We start from the raw sequence: 21,490 nt of genomic DNA on the forward strand, positions 1-21,490 counted from the left end.
GTCCCTTATCCAGAGTTTATCTCCTGGCTTCTTGTTCCTGTTTTTTCAATTTATGTTTTAACCCTGATTGTGCCACTTTTGTCAACTGTTTTGCTGGGAAACAGTAGGAGATCAAGTTATAAATTAAAAATCATAATTCGGGGGAGTTCCCTGGTGGTCCGATGGTTAGGATTCAGCACTTTCACTGCCGTGGCCCGGGTTCAATCCCTGGTCGGGGAACTGAGATCCCACAAGCCACGCGGTGCGGCCAAAAACTAAATAAAAATGAAAATAAAAATCATAACTTGGTTATTTTCAAGGCTGGTCCCTGAGGCTAAGCTCTGAGCCCGGTCACCTTTCTCTTCCACTGGGCTGAGTTACTCAGTTTTAGAAATATAGACTCTGTCTTCGAAGACATGAAAATCGTGGCTGGACTTGGTTATTAACTGAAGACAAATTCAAAGTTTCCTCCCAAGTCCTGAAAAGGGAAACTCGGAGATGAGTTAGCGTCCTGACACCCTCCCTTGTCTGCGGGCTTCACTTTGGCTCAAACAAAGCATCCTCTGTGGTGCTGAGGACTTACCTGGTGAGCCCCGTGGAGCCAGCTGAGAAATGCGTCTGCACGTCTCTGCAGGGAGGGGGTGAGAGATAGACAGAGGCCCGTGCGCCGCAGGGCCCATGCGTCTGCTGCCTGGAGACCCAGCCTCTTGCTCCCCCAGGACTGATACGATCCTGAAGACGACAGTGAACCGTGACCCAGTAGTTCATTTTGCCTTTCTTGTGTGGTTGATGGTATCCGACTTCATTCGCTTTGGGTGCATGCAGGGAATAAGTGTAGGCTATTTAAAATTATACGTGCATTAAAATAGTACTTGTAATCGCAGGAAAAAAAGTACCACTATACCCCAAATCAAGCCTTAGTGAATGAACTACAAAGAGAACGTAAGTCCAAGATCTTGAAGAAAAATGGCATTGCCTGGCCCTTGATAAAGCTCACTTTTAAAATATTCTTAAACCCCGATGTTCATCTCAGTCAGTGATAAGAACTAATTTAAGTTGTTTTGATCTTCACTATTTTGTAGAAATTTCTACTTTATTGATAATCTGTATGTGCCTGAAAAAGCAGCCCTTTAAGAATCAACTTTCTAAGGACATGCACTTAATTCAGCTTAGCAAATACCTGTTTGTCCAGAATAACAAGTTGAGCTTTTTGAGCAGAAAATAAAGCTGAGCTTAATTATTTTATTGCTGCACACTCCCTGAGGTGAGGGAACGCGAGTTTCTCTAAACTTCGCGGGCAGAGAAAACAGTCGGCGTATGTTTGCAAGGGCAGCTTGGTTGTTATGTTGGAAAATATTGTGTCTCACATGCACTTTAAAATTGCGTATTCGGGGCTTCCCTGGTGGCGCAGTGGTTGAGTCCGCCTGCCGATGCAGGGGACACGGGTTCGTGCCCCGGTCCGGGAAGATCCCACATGCCGCGGAGCGGCTGGGCCAGTGAGCCGTGGCCGCTGAGCCTGCGCGTCCGGAGCCTGTGCTCCACAACGGGAGAGGCCGCAACAGTGAGAGGCCCGCGTACCGCAAAAAAATAAAAATTAAAGAAATCGCATATTCGGTATGATTTGTATTTACCCTGCTTTTGTAATTAAAGAGATAGGAGCTTTTCTTTGGGTGCGTGGGAATTACGTTAGCAGGGCGTTGGGTGTGAATACAGCCTCCTCTTGCTTCCAGACGAGGCCCTGTTACGCAGACGTGTAGGAACCTTCTTTTTCCCCAACAGTGACATCACGTCCCCACCTGCTGCTTCTCTAGGAGCTGCTGGGGGTTACTTTCCATCCTTGCGCTTACTGTAGCCCGGGATCTTTAAGGTAGAGTCTGTTTCCTTTAGAAAAGTGAAACCAATCTTGAAACACTGCAACCTTTCTAAACATATAAAGTACAACACTTTCCAAAATTAACAATAAAATGGGATGCAACACAAGTCCTCTGGCCCTTGGACGCAAGGATGCCCCCGGGTACCTGACCCTGCAGGGATGGAGCTGGAGCGCGGGTGCCCTCCTGGCTTCCGGGGGCTCCGCTCTGCCCCGCACTCCCGTGCCACGGTCCTGGCCGGGGGAGACCAGCCTCACGGCTCCTCCAAGAATCCCCCGCGCCCCGGGTTCTGCCCCCAAAGCGCTGTGTCGTCGTCGGGCGTCGGCCCCTGTGGACGGGCCGGGCCCGTCCCTGCGGGAAGAGCCCAGGCAGCCCGAGCGTCCCCAGCTGCGGGGTCGCACAGAATTGCCTTGTGTGGGCATTCGGGGCGCCCTCAGCGCCCGTCCCCGGGTGCGCACGGCGCGTTAGAACTCGGGACAGCAGAGGGTGGTGGGCAGGGCGGCCCTGAACGCGCAGGAAGCCGCACACCCACCAGCTGCCCGGAAGCGACTGGGGGCCCAAGGTCGGGCGGTCCCAGCGCCGGCCCAGGAGCCGCAGGCTCCACCTCGCCCGCGGGGTGTCCTCCCGCAGGTGCCGGGCCGGCGCCGCCGCCTCCCAGGGCTGCTGCCCAGTGGCGTCCCGCGGGTAGGAGGGTGCTCCCTGGCCGCCTGGGAGCCCCGCCGTCTCGGGCAGGGGCCTCTGTCTCCGCAGGGGTGACCTGAGCCCATCTCTTGGGCAGTTTCCCGTCTCCTGGCCTACGGAGATCCTGACACAAAGCCCACCGGTGAGCGTGCGGGGACGGCGTGGGCTCGGTGAGGCCTCTGCGGGCTGGGGGGTCCCGGGGGCCCCGCAGGCCTGGCCGTGTCCAGGCTGAGATCGTGGAATGAGCCGTGGACACGGTGAGACCTCGGCGGGGCGGCTGTGCCGCCTGCACACTGAGATTCCCGAAGGTCCGCGGTCTGCTCTGCCCATCCCCATCCCACAGGGCAGGGGGCTTCCCCGGGGTGTCCTTTACGAAGTGGGAACCGACAGTGCTTCCTCTTCCCTCTTCCTGATCTGGCGTCTGCTCACTAATGAGCCACACTTGTTAGCTCTGGTCACTGAACAGGATTAACCTACAAAATAAGGGCAAATTATAATACACGTACGCACAGCGTAGAGGGCGGGACTCGAGCAAGAAAAGTCTGTGCCTGGGACACATAAGGGTGGTAAATACAACCAACATCTGTTCAAGCCTGTAACAGTCCTGACTGCATGCAGGAGATGAGAGGTAGGTAATAGGTAGGTAGGTGGATGGATGGATGGATGGTAGATGGATAGATGATGGCAGATGGATGCTGGACAGAGGGACAGTTGATGGACGGATGGACGATGGCTGTTTCCTGTACTGTTGGAAGGAGTAGAAGATGAATGAAATTCACTTCCTGCCCTCCAGAAGCGGCATTTAGGCAAGAGACACCCCCTGCTCAGACCACGCTGATGCCCGCCCCCCGCGCCGTGTTATTTCACCCTCAACCTTTCACACCTCCCCCTCTTTTCAGTGAGTGTTCTGTCAAGCTCAGCAGTGGCCCTGGAGCTGGGGTGCGCGTCGGAATCACCTGGGAGCTGGTTACTCCGCAGATCCCTGCGCCCACCCCGGAGGCTCTGATTCACCAGGTCTGGTATGAGCGTGGAGATGTTGCGTTTCTAATGGGTTCCCAGGTGATGTGGGTGCTGCAGGTCCAGGGACCACACCTCGTGAAACCGCTGATGTAGTCACCAGAGCAGGGCTCTCAGCCCTAGCCGCTCATCAGAGTCACCGTGGAGATTTCCAAACCCAGCCAGCCTCTCTCCTGACCGAGTGAATCGGAACCACCTAGGGTAAAGCCCAGGATTCAAAACGGCCCCAGGCTTTGCAAAAGGATAACACCCAGCCCACCTGGGGAATCTTGTTAAAATGCAGATCCTGACTTGATGTGTCTGGGGTGGGGCCTGGGATGCTGCATTTCTGCCAGCATCCCAGGGGAGGCGGCTGCTGCTGGTCCTGAGACCGCGCTCAGCAACGACAGAGGAAAAAGAAGTTTTGAATACTGCTTAAAGGCGGAAGTTCAGCACCACCTGGGCACCCAGAGTCCATGTGCTCTTCTTTTTCCTGAGAACCTTCTATCAGTTAAGTTTGCATTTGGCCACAAATAACAGACACCCCATCTAACAGCCTCAGTAGAGGTTTACTCTTCTCATAGAACCCAAAGGCCAGAACTGGGCAGTTGCAGGGGATGATTCGCTCGCCCATTGGTGCTCGCAGAGGCACTAATGCGTTGGTTTGTCCTCGTGCTGCTCCCTCATGACCACAAGATGGCTGCTGCTGCTCCAGGTATCGCATTCACGCTCGCACGCTCATCTGTGTCGGCACGTGTGGCGTCCACGTCAGAGGCCTTCTCATGGCCCGCAGCCAGTCACCCACCCTGGCACCTGCTGAGTGCCAGAGCCACACTGTGAGCAGACATGAAGGCACTCGCCCTGTGTGTAGCGGGTGGTTCTGTGGGTGATGGTAACCGCAGACGTAATCTCACATTCACGAGAGGCACATTCCCGATTCTGGCTGTCACCTTCATGGCCGAGCTCAAAGTCCTGCACGTAGTCCTAGCCCAATAAATACGTGTTGGTGCACTGAAGTCAGCGTTATATGTGCAGAAAATCCTCAGAACTTTGACGAAGTTTGGGTGAACCAGGAGGAAAGCAAATCTGCCAAAGAACTTTAATATTTTCTGCATCTCCCCTTCCCTGTGTCTCAGCAGTGATTATTGACATGCAATGCTGAATGGCTTTTCTGCGGTCATGTCTCTGTGTTCAGCTTAATGATATGGGAACTGCGGATGGAGGTGAGGATAACTTGAAAAGAAAAGGGTATTATTGGTAAATGTGCTGGAAATCTTGCAAATGTGAGAGGATAAATGGAAATTTTACAGGACTAATGAGTTTTTGAAAACTGTTAGCCAAGCTTGTCCAAACTGTTCTCTCCCTATTTAGATTTTCTAAATTAGAAACTCAGAAATTTTGTAGCTGTTTTAGTCCTGGAATAAATAAACAGCCAAAGTAGATGGTGTGTTTCCATTTATTAAGGTTACATTGTCTCTTGCTTCCATTATAACCTATGTATTATTTTTATTGCAGTTGATGTGTTCAGAGCACTTGCTTTATTGAGTCCAAATGCAAGTACTTTGTAACCATCACTGGCTCAGCTGTCAAAAAGAAGTGAATTCTAGGCACCTTCCCACTGAATTTTTAAAAATATACTGTGGGGTCCTGGGACATTTTCACATAAGCCTAAAATTAAATTTTGAGGTAAATGCACCATAATTCTGAAATTGTTGGTTAAAAATGTTTATAACCCAGTGGTTAAAACCTTGAATTTGATTCTTGGGCTTAAGTCTTAGTGTCAAATTTGAATTACATTCATCCCTGAAAACGGTTATGGACCTAAAAAGAGTCACATTTATATATTTGAATCCAAAAGTCTTGCTGTAAGGGGTGAGCCTCTCATACACTTTGAACTGCACAAGTAACCTTTATTTTTATCACAGTTATCAACTGTTTCATCTGATACCGCTGTCAATTGGCTTAAATACAGTTTGCCTCAATGTTGTTAATTTGATGCCCTGGGAAATTACCCCCATTCATCAGTTGAGAGATTGTATTTTACTTTGCATTTATGTGCTTCTATTATGTAACATGTAGTTGAATGTGAGGAAAATGCTAAACGTCCTTAAACATCATTTTCTTCCTAAGCAGATCATCTGAGATTATTTTGTCTTTTGAAAAAAGAAAAAGTTATCTGTGAAATATTTTATCTCTGTTGCCCAGAAGTGTCTCAGATGTAATACAGATACATCAAAAACTAAGTTGTTGGGCTTCCCTGGTGGCGCAGTGGTTGAGAGTCCGCCTGCCGATGCAGGGGACATGGGTTCGTGTCCTGGTCCGGGAAGATCCCACATGCTGCGGAGCGGCTGGGCCTGTGAGCCATGGCCGCTGAGCCTGCGCGTCCGGAGCCTGTGCTCCGCAGCGGGAGAGGCCACAACAGTGAGAGGCCCGCGTACCACAAAAAAAAAAAAAAAAAAAAACTAAGTTGCTCACAGTTATTGTAGTGACCATAATTTGAGAAATAATTATAAATTCTAAGTTGTGCGGGTTGGTTTGTTTGTTGCCCAGGTAAAAAATATAACATAGGCATTTTGTTCTCATGAATCTTTCAGAATTTAAGTTTAATGCATTCTGTCATTTCATACTGACTCGAATGCTAGAATAGTGGATTCTGACATTTTTACCTGTCATCTTCAGGAGAAGCGCTTTATACAGACGTCCCTCCTTTGCAAACTGAAACTGCGTGTGCATTCCGTTACCATTGTGTTAAAAGCGGTTTAAGAGCTTCGGCCTGAGTGCTGTAGTCTTCCAAGTGTGAGTCTTCACCCATTTGTGGGTCATGAAATCAATTTAGTGGCTCTAAACCAGCATTTTTTTTTAATGAAAGAAAATAATAGAAAGCGTTAGACTGCGTGGCACAGCAAGTTGAAATGGCGAGTCCCAATTTATACCCATATATGTGTGTAGACAGGCTCGCCACGGGAAGTGGTCACGATCAAAACATTCAAAAATCATTGCCGTATGGATACATCTTTTCCTTTTTCTCTGTTCCTTTCCTCTCTCCCTCCCTCCCTCCCTCCCTCCCTTCCTTCCTTTCTTTCTTTCATCATTGTTCACTTAATAAGGATTAAAGTCTAAGGCTATAAAATCTGAAGTCTGTCAAGTTTCACATTCAGGCTCCATCATTTACTCTCTATGTAATTGCAGGCAAGTTACATACCTTTATGCCTGTTTCCTCAACTGTAAAATGGGCATAAAAATAGCACCTGTTTCATAGGCTCATTATAAAGTTATGCGAGTTCATACACGTCTTTGTAAAGAGCTTAGACCAGTGCTTGGCATATGGTGAGTACCACATAAGCATTAGCTAGAGCTATTGCCAACTCTTGAGTGCAGTCTTTTGCTCTAATATTCACAAAGTAGCTTTTTTCATTGTTACTAGTTTTCCATATGCTACATCCTTGTATATTATTATTTCAACATTTCTAGATGGTGATACGTATCCCTTTATACTAGAATTTTTTTTATATTACTTAAATCTTTTGCATTTCCTGAGACAGGAACTTTATTAGATATTAAAATGAGTAATTCCTATCTGAATTTAAATATATTGAAATAAATGTAATGAGGTTTTCAATTACGGGAAGCAGTCACTGAATGCATGCATTACTGGCATAATGGTGAAGGATTTTAATGACATTGGTTTTGGATTATGAATATACATGGGAAAGGTCATTAGCTACCTGGTAACAAAATGATGAAATGCAACAATTTTTAAGGCAAGATACACTTAAGAATGAAAACTAGGATCTTTTCTTGAAGTTTTTGGAAGATTATTTGTAATTCATACAGGAAATTAAGAAGAGTGGGTCTAGCTATACCAAAGAAATGGAAAGACAAGATATAACTGTCCAACCAGAGCTGGTACAAGATTCAGAAATAAATCACAGATTTTAAGAAAGCTAAAATAAAAGAGAGGATTTTTACTTATAGTAGTTCTGTCCTGCAAAAATGTTTAAACTTTCAGTAGATAAAAACCATCAGAATCTTAACTTTATAGCTTTACCCAAAGCAGATCCTGGGAAGACTGTATTTGGTACTAATAGGCAAGGATTCCATCCTGATAAATGACTCCTCTGACTTCTGAAATTACGCTTTTCTAGACATGAAAGAAGGAAGGTAGCATAATCTGGTGACCAAAGAATTATAAAAATAAAACTCAGAAGGAGATATAAAATTGATTAATGACCTTAACTATACAAAGCTTGGCCCCGAACCAAACAATTGTCTTGGCAAATACATACTTTCTATTTTCCTGACAATCTAAGAGAAACGTTAACTTTTTGTGAATTATGAAAGAATGTGTGTGCTCACTGCTATACAAGTGGAATTTTCCACCCAAAGCTCTCTTTCCTTTGGTGCCGTAAATCTAACCCAACGGTGGAAAAGTAGCCTAAAAAGCAATCCAATATCTTCAGCAAAATGGGCACAATCAGTTGTGGAGAAAAACATATTGTGAGTTTTGTTGAGAAAAATATATTATGTTTGCATCATTGAAGCATTTAGACATGTTCTGGACTACAGAAATAACAGAAGCAAAATCCTCTTCACACAGGTAGAGTTTGTTTTAAATTCTGAAGTAAACTGATGTGGTCCCAGCAGCAAAGATGAATCTTCCCAGCCTGTGGGACCCGCTGCAGGAACATGAAACTGCACCGAGGAAAAAGAGTTTAGACAAAAAGGAATGCATTTCCTAGGTAGCCACACAGAAGGGTCTTTACATTGGAAGTAAAGATTCAAAGAAGCACCAGGACAGCGTTTGCCAAACCCTGCGTTATCCAGAGAGCTCCCTCCTGGGGTGGATGTGAGTGACAGGTGCCATTTCAGGGGTCTTTTGCTCAGAGGTCTCTTTAGAAAGGGAATGTCGCTGACGTGGCTTGGATCCCCCTCCGAACCAAGCATGCTGTGTCAGAGGGTACATCATAGTTCCCCAGTTTCTACTTTTCAAATTGTTCCGAACCATCAGATCTTTGCATTCAAGAAACAACTACATCTCCTCATCTGTTGGTTTCAGGGTGAAAGATCTGTGCCTTCCGAGTGGTTGCTGGTACCACTTTCAGTGCCAAGGCTGCTTTGAAAAGAGCTTTGTCTTGGTACCGACTCCTCCTTACACCCGGATTTCAGTCTAAACCGTAGCTGGGTTGCTGCGGTCCACGGTCAGAGCCTAGATGACTTTGTATTAGATATTCCTTAAATTCGAGGGCAAAATCAACAGAGTGGTATTTCCCAAAGCAATCCGTGGCCAACTTTGAATTTCAGTGTTGGACCATTTAATTTTTAGTTTGCTTTGACCCATAGTCACAATCTCCAGGTGAAACACCCTCCAGCTTAAGTTCTTGCTCTGATTGCTCCCCCAGGTAATTCACATCTAGAAAGAATGTGTTGATCAAGTAGAGAAGGAAGCACAGGCAAGGGCGTGGGCCTGGGAATTATTTAGGGGAACACTTGGGGAAGTTCAGCTGCGTTTCTGCGCTGCAGGACTTGTCAGAGCCTTGAATGAGCTAAGGAGCCTCGTGCCTCTCCTGGAGAGGAGTGTAGTCTGTGTGATTCGCCGATGTGGACCACAGAACCGAGTTTAGGAAACCCTGAACTCCACACCACGGCTCTGGCGACAACCGCCATGTCCTAATGTGGACGCCCATCCCCCAAACTCACCAGCCAAAATACTCCAGACACTTGCAATGGGTCAGATCTGCCCCAGGGCTGCCAGTTCCTCTTCTCCTCTCATCACCTCATTTGTGCTTCGTTCGCAAGCCCCGGTCTGTAGGCCAGGCCGCAGTCCCACCACCCCGGATGGGATCCTAGGGCCGGAAAACAAAGGACCCAAAACTGGCTAAAAATGACAGAAACTCATTCTCTCACACAGCAGTAAGGCGTTGCAGGGCCAGGCTCCCAGGGGGATCCTTTGTCTCCGCCAGGCTCTGGTGGCTGGCCTGTTCCTGTCCCTGCCTGCTGTGTAGACGTGTGTGTCAAGGGCACCCTGTGGCAGGGCACCATGGCCCAGTCACCGGTGTGTCCGTGGCTCGGGTGGCTCCACTTCCCACTGCACGAGTCTCACATCCACGGAAGCCCCGCGACCGAGCTCCCAGCTCTCTGGGCCGGAGTCTGGGAGCTGCCCGGGCCTCACGGTGTGACCTGTGGTCTGAGGCCACGTCTGAGGGTCACCCGCATGGGGGAGGGGTGTGTGTCCTGGCACCGCTCATCCCAACATCTGTCCTGGCAGCAGCCACGTTAACATCAAAGCATTCACCTCGACCTTGGTTCTCTGCTTTGATTTCCATGCTTATCTTGTGGTCACCAACAGCAGAGAAATCTGCCCAACCCAAGTGGGCTTGGAAGGGCTGGGCTTCCAGGCTGGAAGGCGGGCGACCCTCAGCACCGGGGCATCCCCAGAGCATGCGACTCCCCAGAAACCAGAGTGCGGGGCCCCTGAGTCAGCAGGGTCTGTCTGGTGACAAGGGCTGCTGGAAACAGCAGAACCACCTGCCCTGGTCAGGAGGTCACAGGGACGCGTGTTGTGTGAGTTCCCAGGCAGAGCCAGGCCAGAGGGAACTGCCCGGGGACCCACCCGGCCCGCACACAACCCCTTCTCATCCCCACTGTCCTGTGGCCACTCAGTAATGTCTCCTCAGCCTGAGCTGGACGCCCTCACCTCCGTCCACCCTGAGCTGTGTCCTTCGTGTCCCCCCTTCATTTCACATTCCCTCTGCGTCTCCTGGGAGCTCGTCACAGGACAGAGAGGGTGAGGGAGGCCACCTGCTGTGGCCTTTGGGCCGTCGCCGACCTTGCTGAACCAGGTTTCCCATCTGGACGAAGGGGGAAGACCACTGAGGTTGTACACATTGTAAACAGCATCGGGGTGTTTTGTAGTTTAAATGCATGACGTTTGTGCCTAGAACTTGGTAGGTCCTGTCACGAGCTCTGACGCATCGAGGCGTCCACACGCCCACAAGCTCGCACGCTGCCCGGGACAGGCTCCGGGGTTCAGGGCGCCAGTAGGAGACACATGCTCCCCGGTCAGAGTTGGAGAACAGCTCATCATTTGCACCAATGGCCAGAGGCCCAGCCTTTGGCCCCAGGTCTCCAAGCCCCGTCCCCACAGGCGACACCTACACACACAGGAGAGGTACCCTGAGCTAGGGCACCCGAGTCTCTTAGGACGGGCAGGGAGCCGGCCTGCCCCTTCCCCGGGGTGGACGCCCTTCACGCCCAGGCTGCAGACATTCTTGAAAAGCTGGTCTAGAGCACAGGGCACCCAGCACTCCACCCACAGGATGGGTGGAAACAGGAGAAATCCACTGAGAACTGTCTCCCAGCACTAACTCAGCCTGGTCCGTGGATGGCTTCATCTCAGGGAGAGACGCGAGCCCCTGCTAAAAATGGGTGTTTGCACAGCATTTCCAACACTGTCAGATGGTTTATAGGTATCCAGATTCTGACTCTTATTAGAGAGAGAGGTGTTGGCCTTATGCCTAAAAATCTGAAGAAACGCCCAGATGTATGACGCCTCTTCCCTAGTAGGTGAACCAAATACGGTCTTCAGACCCATTTCCTCCTTTTGATTTTTTGTCATGAAACATAACGTAGAAAATAAAACAAAACAAAAGCAATGCAGTCACCTCAATCTTGTGGTGAGATTGGCTAAAACTGATACAATGACGACATTAAGAGTATTTCTCACAATTGTCATTGCCTAATTCACCTTCCCAGAATGACATTGAGGGAAAATTCCTTTCAAATGGATGACTTTTTATGCTGAATCCACTTGGTTGTAAGAAACAGAAATGAAATTCGATAGCTGGTTGAAGCAGGGAAGCATTTCCAACAGTGTGACTGTGTAGAAAATGTTTCTCCCTGTTGCGCTCATTCCTATTATTAAGAAACATTTCTGCCCAAAGATGCATTTCTTTGGGAGTTATGCTGACTGAATAAATCATAGGAGAAACCAGCTGGACTTGTTGCTGCATCCAGAGTGCCCACAGGCTTGCGGCCCCTCAGCACTGCCAGAGCTTGGGCCCAGGGAGGTGTCCGGTCCGGCTGCTCCAGCCCCGCCTCCCGCTGCCCAGAGGGAGCCTCAGCCCAGCCTCAGGAGCTGCCCTGAAGGCAAAGGCAAAGGTGCCACGCTTGCTTCAAGGGTGCCTTCAACCTGTGGTTACCCCTAATCACCTACCTAGCACAGTCCCACCAAATTAAATCACTGAGTGGTCATTAATTATTTTTTTGAATTTTATTTTATTTTATTTTTATACAGCAGGTCCTTATTAGTCATCAGCTTTATCCACATCAGTGTCTACATGTCAATCCCAATCTCCCAATTCATCCCACCATCACCCCCCACCACCACTTTCCCCCCTTGGTGTCTGTACGTTTGTTCTCTGCATCTGTGTCTCTATTTCTGCCCTGCAAACCGGTTCATCCGTACCATTTTTCTAGGTTCCACATGTATGCGTTAACATACGGTATTTGTTTTTCTCTTTCTGACTTACTTCACTCTGTAAGACAGTCTCTAGATCCATCCACGTCTCTACAGATGACCCAATTTCGTTCCTTTCTATGGCTGAGTAATATTCCATTGTATATAGGTAACTAAGTGGTTATTAATTATTAAATAACTAATAATTGTAATAATAATTATATGGTTTTGCTGTTAAACACAAGTTTCTATGATTAAACTTTCTGATTTTAAGCCAACTTCTGAACGAGGCTCTGTGAACCCCAGCATGCTGGGCGCACGGGAAAGGCAGTGCAGCCCCAGCCCTCAGAGCTCCCTAGCGTGCCCACACCAGTCACACCTGCATCCTCAGCAAGGAGGCCGGGCACGGGGAGGCCAGGGAGAAGTAGGATTTGAACTTGGGCCCCAGTACACAGATTTGCACATCATCCTTTTGTAAGATGGGAACAGAGGAGGATTCTCTGTTATAAAGAAACTGAGTGGAAGACACCTGTCTCTAATGAGCATAATGAAAGAATGAAGCCAGACGGTCCCTTGCTGGGCATCCTGGGGACCCTGAGGAGTCTCTGACTCCCTGAGCTCACCGTCTGAGGGATGATGAAATAAGCACAAACAGTAACGCACTGTGAATCCTGGCATTCGCCTCTTTTGCTGCCTCATGGTCTAGTCTGCCTTCTCTAATCAAGCCCCCATCAGTAGATGCTTGAGACATAGACATGATCTTAAGATGCTGGTACTCCGAATCCTGGAACAAAGGAAAAGGCTCTAACCTGCCTGATGACTAAGTGTAATGTGCGGTCCCGAGCAGGAAAAGGACCTCAGAGGAAAACTAAAATATAAAGCATGCACTTCAGTTCATATCAATGGTATCAGTATTGGCTCATTAATTGCAACACGTGTGTCAAACCAATACAGAGTGTTACTAATAAAGGAAACTGGATGTGGGATGTATGGGGATTGCTTGTACTATCTTTGCAATTTTTCTATAAATCTAAAACTGTTCTAAAATAAACCTTTATTTAAAAATAAACCAATTAAGGAGCTTCCCTGGTGGCGCAGTGGTTGAGAGTCCGCCTGCCGATGCAGGGGACAGGGGTTCATGCCCCGGTCCGGGAAGATCCCACATGCCGCGGAGTGGCTGGGCCCGTGAGCCATGGCCGCTGAGCCTGCGCGTCCGAAGCCTGTGCTCCGCAACGGGAGAGACCGCAGCAGTGAGAGGCCCGCGTACCGCAAAACAAAAAATAAATAAATAAAACTAAAAATAAACCAATTAAAAGAATGGACTGAACTGAGTCATGTCCGACGTTATGGGTCATGACAAAAGGTGTTGAATCTCTCTCAGAAATGCGGACACGATGCACACGCGGAAGACTATGGATATTTGTTGGCGGAGGCGTTGCATAACCTCAGGTCACGAACCCTTTCCTGCATGAACAGGAAACAGGAGGCAGTAGGTGGGCCTCGGGACGCCAGACAGCAGCAGGATATAAACAGAGCTGGGACGTGCTCTGCATCCCGTTTCCAGAGCCTGAGTGGCTTTCACAGAATTCTGTCATAGGGGATAGCACCCACATGTGTGTCCACACGGGGCCCATGAACCAGCCCGTTCAGCTAGAAAACCATCCAAGCTGGTTGCTCGAAACCTCTGGTTAAAAACCATCAGCTGCTTCCAGGTCACCTGTGGTTAATTTCTGCAACTGACCTTGCGTTGGAGGACGCTACCTGCAACGTCTCTACTGGATGACAAGTACATTAAAATTTCAAAAAGAGCGGCCTCTGATCCCGTCTCCTGGGAATGTTTTCAGAGTCTTCCGGAACCAGCTGAATGGGATTGATTTTCTAAAAGCCATATTATCCTCCGGCTGCTGTTCTTAATGGTGCTTTAAATATATATTTACATCAAAAAATCTTTCTTCTTACGTAAACTCATTCCTGTTTTTAGAAAACATGGACATGATATATTAGTCCACTCACTTCTTATGACCTGCAAGCGTATCTAATAAAACTACAGATGGAAATTACAACAAACACCCATAATCACGTGACTCTATAGGACTATTTTAAACCATCTGTATGTGTGCATCGTGATGTTTTAAATATACACATTGATACATACATTATTCATAAGAGTAGAAGATACCACTTCGCAAAACTCCGTAAGCAGAGCGCATGACATAAAATCGCACTAGTTCCAGACACAGACCGTGAACCACTTGCAAAGGAAGCGCCCTGGGGCAGAGCTGTGCCCTGTGTCTGCACGGCAGCCATTATCTTTTCTCACAATTTAACCCGCTCTATAAACAGACACTTCCCTGATTGTGACAAAGACGTTGTTATAACGGCAAATACCACAACCTTGGGATCTTTAAGTACCTGTTGACCATCAAAAGACTGATTTACCCACGTCGTCCAAAGAGAGCCGCTCTATATTCAAAACCAAAGGTCGACACGAGTGCTGCCACCTTGTCTGACTCTGAATGAAAGGGTCGTCGAGAGACGTTACAGGAAACCAAGGCACCAGTGGTCCACTCACCCCAGCACCGCGAGGTGTGGTCACTTCCCAGGAGCACGATGCCACTTCCTGCTGCGCCCACCGGAAAGCTCTTAAACACAGACGTACCTGACGCCCTGGATGGCATTTCCATTTTCCACAAACTCCCTGCAGCATATGAAGATCTTTGTAAACGGAGGGAGGAAAATAACTTCAGAGAGAGAAGTGTCCAACCCATGGAGTGTCCCCAGATGGTGTCACTGTGCAGTCAGAGTAACACACATGGGCTCCCCCCCAACCAGGGATGAGCATGGCGGTTCCTCACGGTAGGAGGTCTGCTGTCCCCTCACCAGCTTGGGCTCCACCTTCACAACTGGACTCAAGCTTAGCATGCCATCCCGCCCCTGTCTGGCACCAGCAGCCCTGATTCACATCAGGCTCAGACACAGCCCTGGGAAAAGGCGTCAGAGTCCTGGGTCTGGGGCCCTCCCCTCACCAAGGCTCCCTAAGGAGGCCTGGAGGGCTGCCTTTGTCATCTCTTGAGCCAGAGCTTGCAGCAGGAGTGCGCCCGGGGCTTGGGCCACCCCAGATCTACAGGATCTGAGTAACAGGAGCGCTTGCCAAGAGCGCCGTTGACAGGCCCCTGCCTTCTCCTCCAGCTACATAACTGCCCTCCTGTAAAGAGATTCTAGAACTGCCCGCCTGCGAGGACAATTCAGCTATACTCAGTTGTTCTGACCTGTCCCCCCAAAGATCCCCAGTTGGTACCTGGGGGGTCTGTGTGTGGAACCATCATCTTAAGTATGGTTCCAGGCAATCTGGCAAAGGTGGACCGTTCTTTGAAAACCTGAGACCCAGAGCCACCTAAAGATGGATTCTGGAGTCGAGAACAGCGGGTAGTAACAGTTTGGATCTAAATCGTCAAGACGCTCTGCATAAGGAAGCTGCTGGCCCAGGCTCTGACGGGGATTCCAGGCTAAGACACACCATTAAGCCGGGAAGTAGATACGGACACCAAAACACTCGGAGAATCTAGAAAAATCTCATGTCCTGATGTCTCCAAAAATTATCTTTAGGATGTGGTCCTTGAATATGAGTTTGGATTTAATCTAAACCTAAATATCATTCAGTAGTTTACTAACAAGAAGCTTGAACAAGCTTAAAATTACAAAAGATATAAAGAACCATTAGCTTAGGAATATTCTCTCTGTGGCCAAGGACAGAAACAAACAAACGATGTGGGAAGCACAGGTACCGGGATGAAGCCAGGGAAGCACAATGAGACGTCAGTGAGGGGGGATCTGGACAGGAAGCTCAGTCTATAGGGTCAGTGTTTCTACGGATTTCTCCCTTAACAGCTCCTGGGGTTATTGGTGGAAGCCAAATTATCCGGCCCAACTTTCGTGTGTTCCCGGAAAAGTCCTGCTAAGGATTAACCGGCTGCCTGCCTCTCCCTTGGTACGGGCTGTTGGGTTCCAGAATTGTCTCTATGAAAAATAAAATACTTAAGGTCTCAAGAGCTGCTTTTAATTAAGTCGCCGAGTTTCCCATTGGGGGTTATCTGCAAATTATGCTGCTTTCTTTTTTTGTGTAAAATGATCATCGTTCAGTGGGAAATGCCGTGAAACCTGGGTCTGTGTCCCAGCCTGCCTGGAAGGGTGTGGACAAGTGAATCACACTGACACGCTCACAGACCGCCAGAGGAAGGGGGTCTGCTGTGACGGAGTGACAGTTACGGAGACATGTCCCCGTAGGTGCAAAGTGCAGGCCCCTCCCAATGCAGGTCGGGAAATCTGAAATGCTCTGAAAACCAGGAGTGGTTCTATTATTTAATGGATGGTGACCCTGACCCGAACTAAAGTGAAGTCATTTACAGGAGGGGTGTGTGTGTGTGTGTGTGTGTGTTGTACACATGTGTATGTGGCTCTGCATATTCTCTGGTTGTGCATGTTCATGTCTCACTGCAGACGTGTATGACTGACTGGCTGTAGGACTCTTACCTCCCTAGATGCCACTGGAGGTGTAGGTAGTGCATGTGTTACTTTTCTCAAATCCAAAAAATCTTGAATTCCAAAGTGAAAGATCTCAGTAAATGGAGGGATGTTCCATGTTAGTGGACGGCAAAGATGCCCATTTCTCTCAAAATCGATCTGTAGATTCAGGACAAACCCAATCAAAATCCGGCACTATTTTATAGAAGTTGGTGAACAGATTCTAAAATGGAGACGAGAGAGGGACTTCCCTGGTGGCGCAATATTTAAGAATATGCCTGCCAATGCAGGGGACCTGGGTTCGAGCCCTGGTCCTGGAAGATCCCACATGCCGCGGAGCAACTAAACCCCTGCGTCACAACTACTGAAGCCCGCGTGCCACAACTACTGAAGACCATGTGCCTAGAGCCCGTGCTCTGCAACAAGAGAAGCCACCGCAATGAGAAGCCTGCGCACCACAACAAAGAGTAGCCCCTGCTCACTGCAACTAGAGAAAGCCCTCGCACAGCAACGAAGACCCAAAGCAGCCAAAAATCAATCAATCAATCAATCAGTTTAAAAAAATAAAAAAATAAAATTGAGACGCAAGAGTAAAGGGCCAAGAACAGCCAAGATGACCTTGAAGAAGAACAAAGTTTGGAGACTTGTTACTGGATTTTAAGACATGTTACAAAGCTTGGCTGACCACACGGTGTGGTCTCAGACAGCAGAACAGAAAGTCCAGACATGTCCAGGTAATTGTAGATGGACGATCACTGTATGACAGAGTGGCAGTGCGGAACAGCAGGAAGGATGTCCTTTTTAGTAAAGACCGGGGGGTCATGTGTACACCCCTATGAAACTGACCTCTGCAAACCAAACCAAACCAAACAAAAGAACTCTGGGTGAATTATAGACCTAAACGTGAAAAGTAAAAGAATAAAGCTTCTAGAAAATTACATAAGATAAAATACCGTTATGGGCTGAGAGATTTTTCCAAACAGAACATAAAAATGACTAAAAAAATTGGTCAAAATCAAGAATTTGCATGAATCAGAAGATGAAAGAGACAAAAATGTCAAGCTACAGGTGAGAGGACTTTAGACCACATAATTGCACTTGTGTTTCTGGGAGGAGGAGTAGACGTGCTTTTCCTGTTCCCTCTTGCTAAGGACAACAAAAACCGTGGACGTTACACGTAAAGCAAACAGGGGAGACTGAAAGGGGGAAGAGGGCAGAGGGGCCGGGGCCGCAGCCTGGAGGGGCAGCGAGCTGCTGGCTGCCTTGGGTCTCCCCAGACTCAGGGCTAAATTGTCCGCCACCCAGAAGCACCAACGGGCAGAGACTAAAAGTGCCCAAAGGAGCTGCTCCCTCCAGACGAGTACCAGGAAGGGGCACCTGGCAGGACAACGTACTCCAGCCCCCCAACCATGTCAGCAAAGGGCGAGTGGGGACCCGGATGCCCACTGTCTCGAGGCTGTCACAGCACCCCAGGGTGGCCTCAGAGCATGTGCAGTGGGGGGCAAGGACCCCCTCCTTCCCAGCCAGAAACCCTTACAGGGTCAGGGCCTGGAGCCCACCCACCTGCAGCGCCCGCGAGGCGCCAGACTCTTATGGACACTTCCACGTGCCAGCGGCGACCACGGGAGCTGGAGTCCCCACGGCTGCCCCGGCGGATGTTAGGGACAGCGGCAAGGGGTCTACTCTTCGACTGAGCCGGTGAAAGGCTACGTGGGCTGCGATGGTCACCTCCGTATGAAGTGATACCCAGAACGATCACTGGAAAAGCTACACAAGGAAACGCCCTCAAAACACCACTTCCCTGGTGGCACAGTGGTGGAGAGTCCGCCTGCCGATGCAGGGGACACGGGTTTGTGCCCCGGTCCGGGAAGATCCCACATGCCGCGGAGCGGCTGGGCCCGTGAGCCATGGCCGCTGAGCCTGCGCGTCCGGAGCCTGTGCTCCGCAACAGGAGAGGCCACAACGGTGAGAGGCCCACGTACCGCAAAAAAAAAATAAAAAACACCACGGGGAGAGGACTGTTCTTTCTTGATAGTGTCCTTTGTAACACAGAAGTTTTTACTTTGATATAATCCAACTTTTCTATCAAAATCATACCTCTTGACTCTCTCTCGTGTTCTTTCTTTCTGATCCCGCAGGTCCATCACCTGCTAGTAAAGACCCCTGAAGAAGAAAACCGGGACTTAGAACAATTGAGAAAGATGAGCTGCATGGCCAGGAGTTTCTCTGGTCCTGACGCTGACCTCCACGTCGGGGAGCGGGGTCCCGGGTGGGCTGTGGGAGAGACGGGGTGTCCCCGAGTGCCCCTCTTCTGACAGTACTGGTCTGGGAACAAACGCGAGGAGCACGTGCAGATACGTCAATGTGGCCAGCCCTTGCCAGGCCCCAGGGTCTGGGGCAAACGCTTGTCATTTCAGTGACCGTTGATCACTGCCCCCCTCACTTCACACCTCCGCTTACTTAGGTATTAAAAACTTATTTTAAGGAGCCACAAAATGAGATGCGTAAGAGGGTGAGTTCCTCTGCTACTAACACGGAAGGCTCTAAGGACTTAAGGACATGGAAGTAATCCTCACTTTACTGATCCCAGATTCCCCTGTGAATCTGCAGACGCCTGAGTCGCCAGGATGCTGACACGCGCACTTTTTATATTCCTGAACGGTTGTCACTGACATCCTAGCACGAGGCCAACACTCGTATTTTCATCAGGTCAACCTGAGCAAGGTTACCAGGCCCTGGTCTCATCGTTACTTGATTATTAACCGTCACACATTTAATTCTGTGCAGGGAACCATGTGAAGCAGAATGAGTGGACAGAGGACAAATCCGTGTTTCCACATGGTCCAAATTCCATCTTGGCCACAGGTTTGACAAAGGCCCACATTTTTGTCTCAGGCAAACACCGTTTTCTGTGAACCTGTATCTCCGCTCTGTCCCGAAACACTTGGTGGGTGAGGGCCTGTGCCCGCCCTGCGGCCCCTTCCCCCACCTGTTCCTCCTCGCTCTGTGGTCTCTTTACAGTAAGTACATCTCCTCCAAGGGTTCCTGCATTTTCCATTTTATTCTTTTTTTTTTTTTTGCGGTACGTGGGCCTCGCAATGCTGTGGACTCTCCCGTTGCGGAGCACAGGCTCCGGACTCGCAGGCTCAGTGGCCATGGCTCACAGGCCCAGCCGCTCTGCGGCCTGTCGGATCTTCCTGGACCGGGGCACGAACTGGCGTCCCCTGCATCGGCAGGCGGACTCTCAACCACTGTGCCACCATGGAAGCCCCCATTTTATTCTTAACAATGAAATTTAGAAGAAAAATTTCTCTGCAATGAAATTCCTCTTTTAAAAGTTTTTTTCCTTCCAATTTCTCTGTTATTCTGGTTCATTGTAGAAAATGTGGCAAATATAAGTAGATATATTTGAAATGTGAAATCCACCGCAAACCCCACTACTGCTGACGCGTTCTGCTAACATTTTCGTGTATCTCCTCCCAGTCTTTCTCGATGTACATATATTCCACCTATGCAGACAGACAGCAGCCGCCGCATAGCACAGGGAGATCAGCTCGGTGCTTTGTGACCACCTAGAGGGGTGGGATAGGGAGGGTGGGAGGGTGACGCTAGAGGGAGGGGATATGGGGTTATACGTATACATACAGCTGATTCACTTTGTTATACAGCAGAAACCAGCACACCGTTGTAAAGCAATTATACTCCAATAAGGATGTAAAAAAAAAAAAAAAACAGCAAGGTATCGTGCTGGCCCTGGACTTTCGTATCTTGCCGGCTGACTCTAGGTTTGGGAACGTGGGCCACTGCCTGGCTGTACCGGTGCTGATAGTTTCTGTGGGATCTTCGTGGCACAGGGGCCCCTGAGGTTCTGCGATCACCGTGAAGGTCATTGTTCATAGGTTTCCATGATGAGGTGACTGTCCCAGAGAGACTGAAAACATGCCTGTGTGGCTCCCGCAGGGCTGGCCAGGGAATAAACAAAATAAAATCAGAGTGCGGTGGTCTGATAGGTTCTTCGAATATCCTTCTACCCTTTAAGGACGAAATACTGGAGCTCAGATATTGAAAAGGAAACTGCATCTATGTCCATCAACCATAAATATATTAAATGATGGTAGTTGTTCTGGCCACAGGTATTTGAGTTGGTACTTGCCAACACACATTATAATGTGCATGCCTTGCATTTTAATTATATGGGCAGTCATTTCAAAACAATGTGGTCTCTTGCAACAAAAGCTATTAAACCTACCTTCCCAGTGCCTGTAGTTTTATTTTGTGCATCTAGATCTTTTCACACCATCATTTATTTTCTCTTGGGAAGGAAAGTGCTGTTAACACACGATATTATGTTTCTGTATTACGCTGAAAGATCATCTGGGTGCCAATCCATACTCCACAATTATCCAGGTTTTGACTGAGACCAGGTGAGCATCCGTAGGAGGCTGGCGGCCGATGGGGCAAAGCTCACCTGGATGGGGGTCAGAGCCTCTATTCCGGTCCACGCCACCTCTGTTTAATGGCGCTGTCATTTACACGTCTCAGTGGACAGAATCAAAGGGTGATCTGAATTTATTCCAGGCAATTTCTCCTTTTGCTTTTCTTAATTCATGAGTATTAATATTCCTTAATAAGGATTTTTTATTTTGAGACTTTTTTTTTAGGGAGGGAGCTCTGCTTCCCTCCTTTCAGAGTGAGGAGCATTAGTGAACTCTAAGTAATGGAATGTTCTAGCAACTTTCTATAAAGAGGAGAGAGGAGAGTGGGTGACAGTGGGTGACAGTGTAATTCTAGGGTCTTGGGGAAGTAGCGTCATCCAGCGATGACGGTGCCAGTCTGATGTCCTGTCCTGCAAGCTCTCCTGTAAGGGGCAGATACTTGGCCCACAAATATCTGAGCCAGGAAACGAAGGGCAGGTGGTGCTAAGAGAGGATTCAGCAGGGTAATCACACGTGGGCTGCTGGGTCCAGCCCCGTGCTAAGTGCTCTGT

The 21,490-nt window shown here is 48.8% G+C and overlaps 1 protein-coding gene across 1 annotated transcript; it reads right to left on the reverse strand.

The window, feature by feature from the left end:
* Positions 1 to 1,589: 1,589 nt before the first annotated feature.
* On the reverse strand, positions 1,590 to 4,161 carry LOC113626712 (translation initiation factor IF-2-like). Its single transcript, XM_027118401.1, has 3 exons — positions 4,101 to 4,161; positions 2,383 to 2,972; positions 1,590 to 1,860 (listed from the first exon to the last, which is right to left on the reverse strand). Exons 1-3 carry the CDS (start codon positions 4,159 to 4,161, stop codon positions 1,804 to 1,806), a joined length of 708 nt encoding a protein of 235 aa, XP_026974202.1. The 3' UTR covers positions 1,590 to 1,803.
* Positions 4,162 to 21,490: the final 17,329 nt, after the last annotated feature.

Source organism: Aethalodelphis obliquidens, unplaced genomic scaffold (assembly GCF_003676395.1).
Source record: "Aethalodelphis obliquidens isolate GAN/ISIS:26980383/991018 unplaced genomic scaffold, ASM367639v1 scaffold19, whole genome shotgun sequence".
Lineage (NCBI taxonomy): Eukaryota > Metazoa > Chordata > Mammalia > Artiodactyla > Delphinidae > Aethalodelphis > Aethalodelphis obliquidens.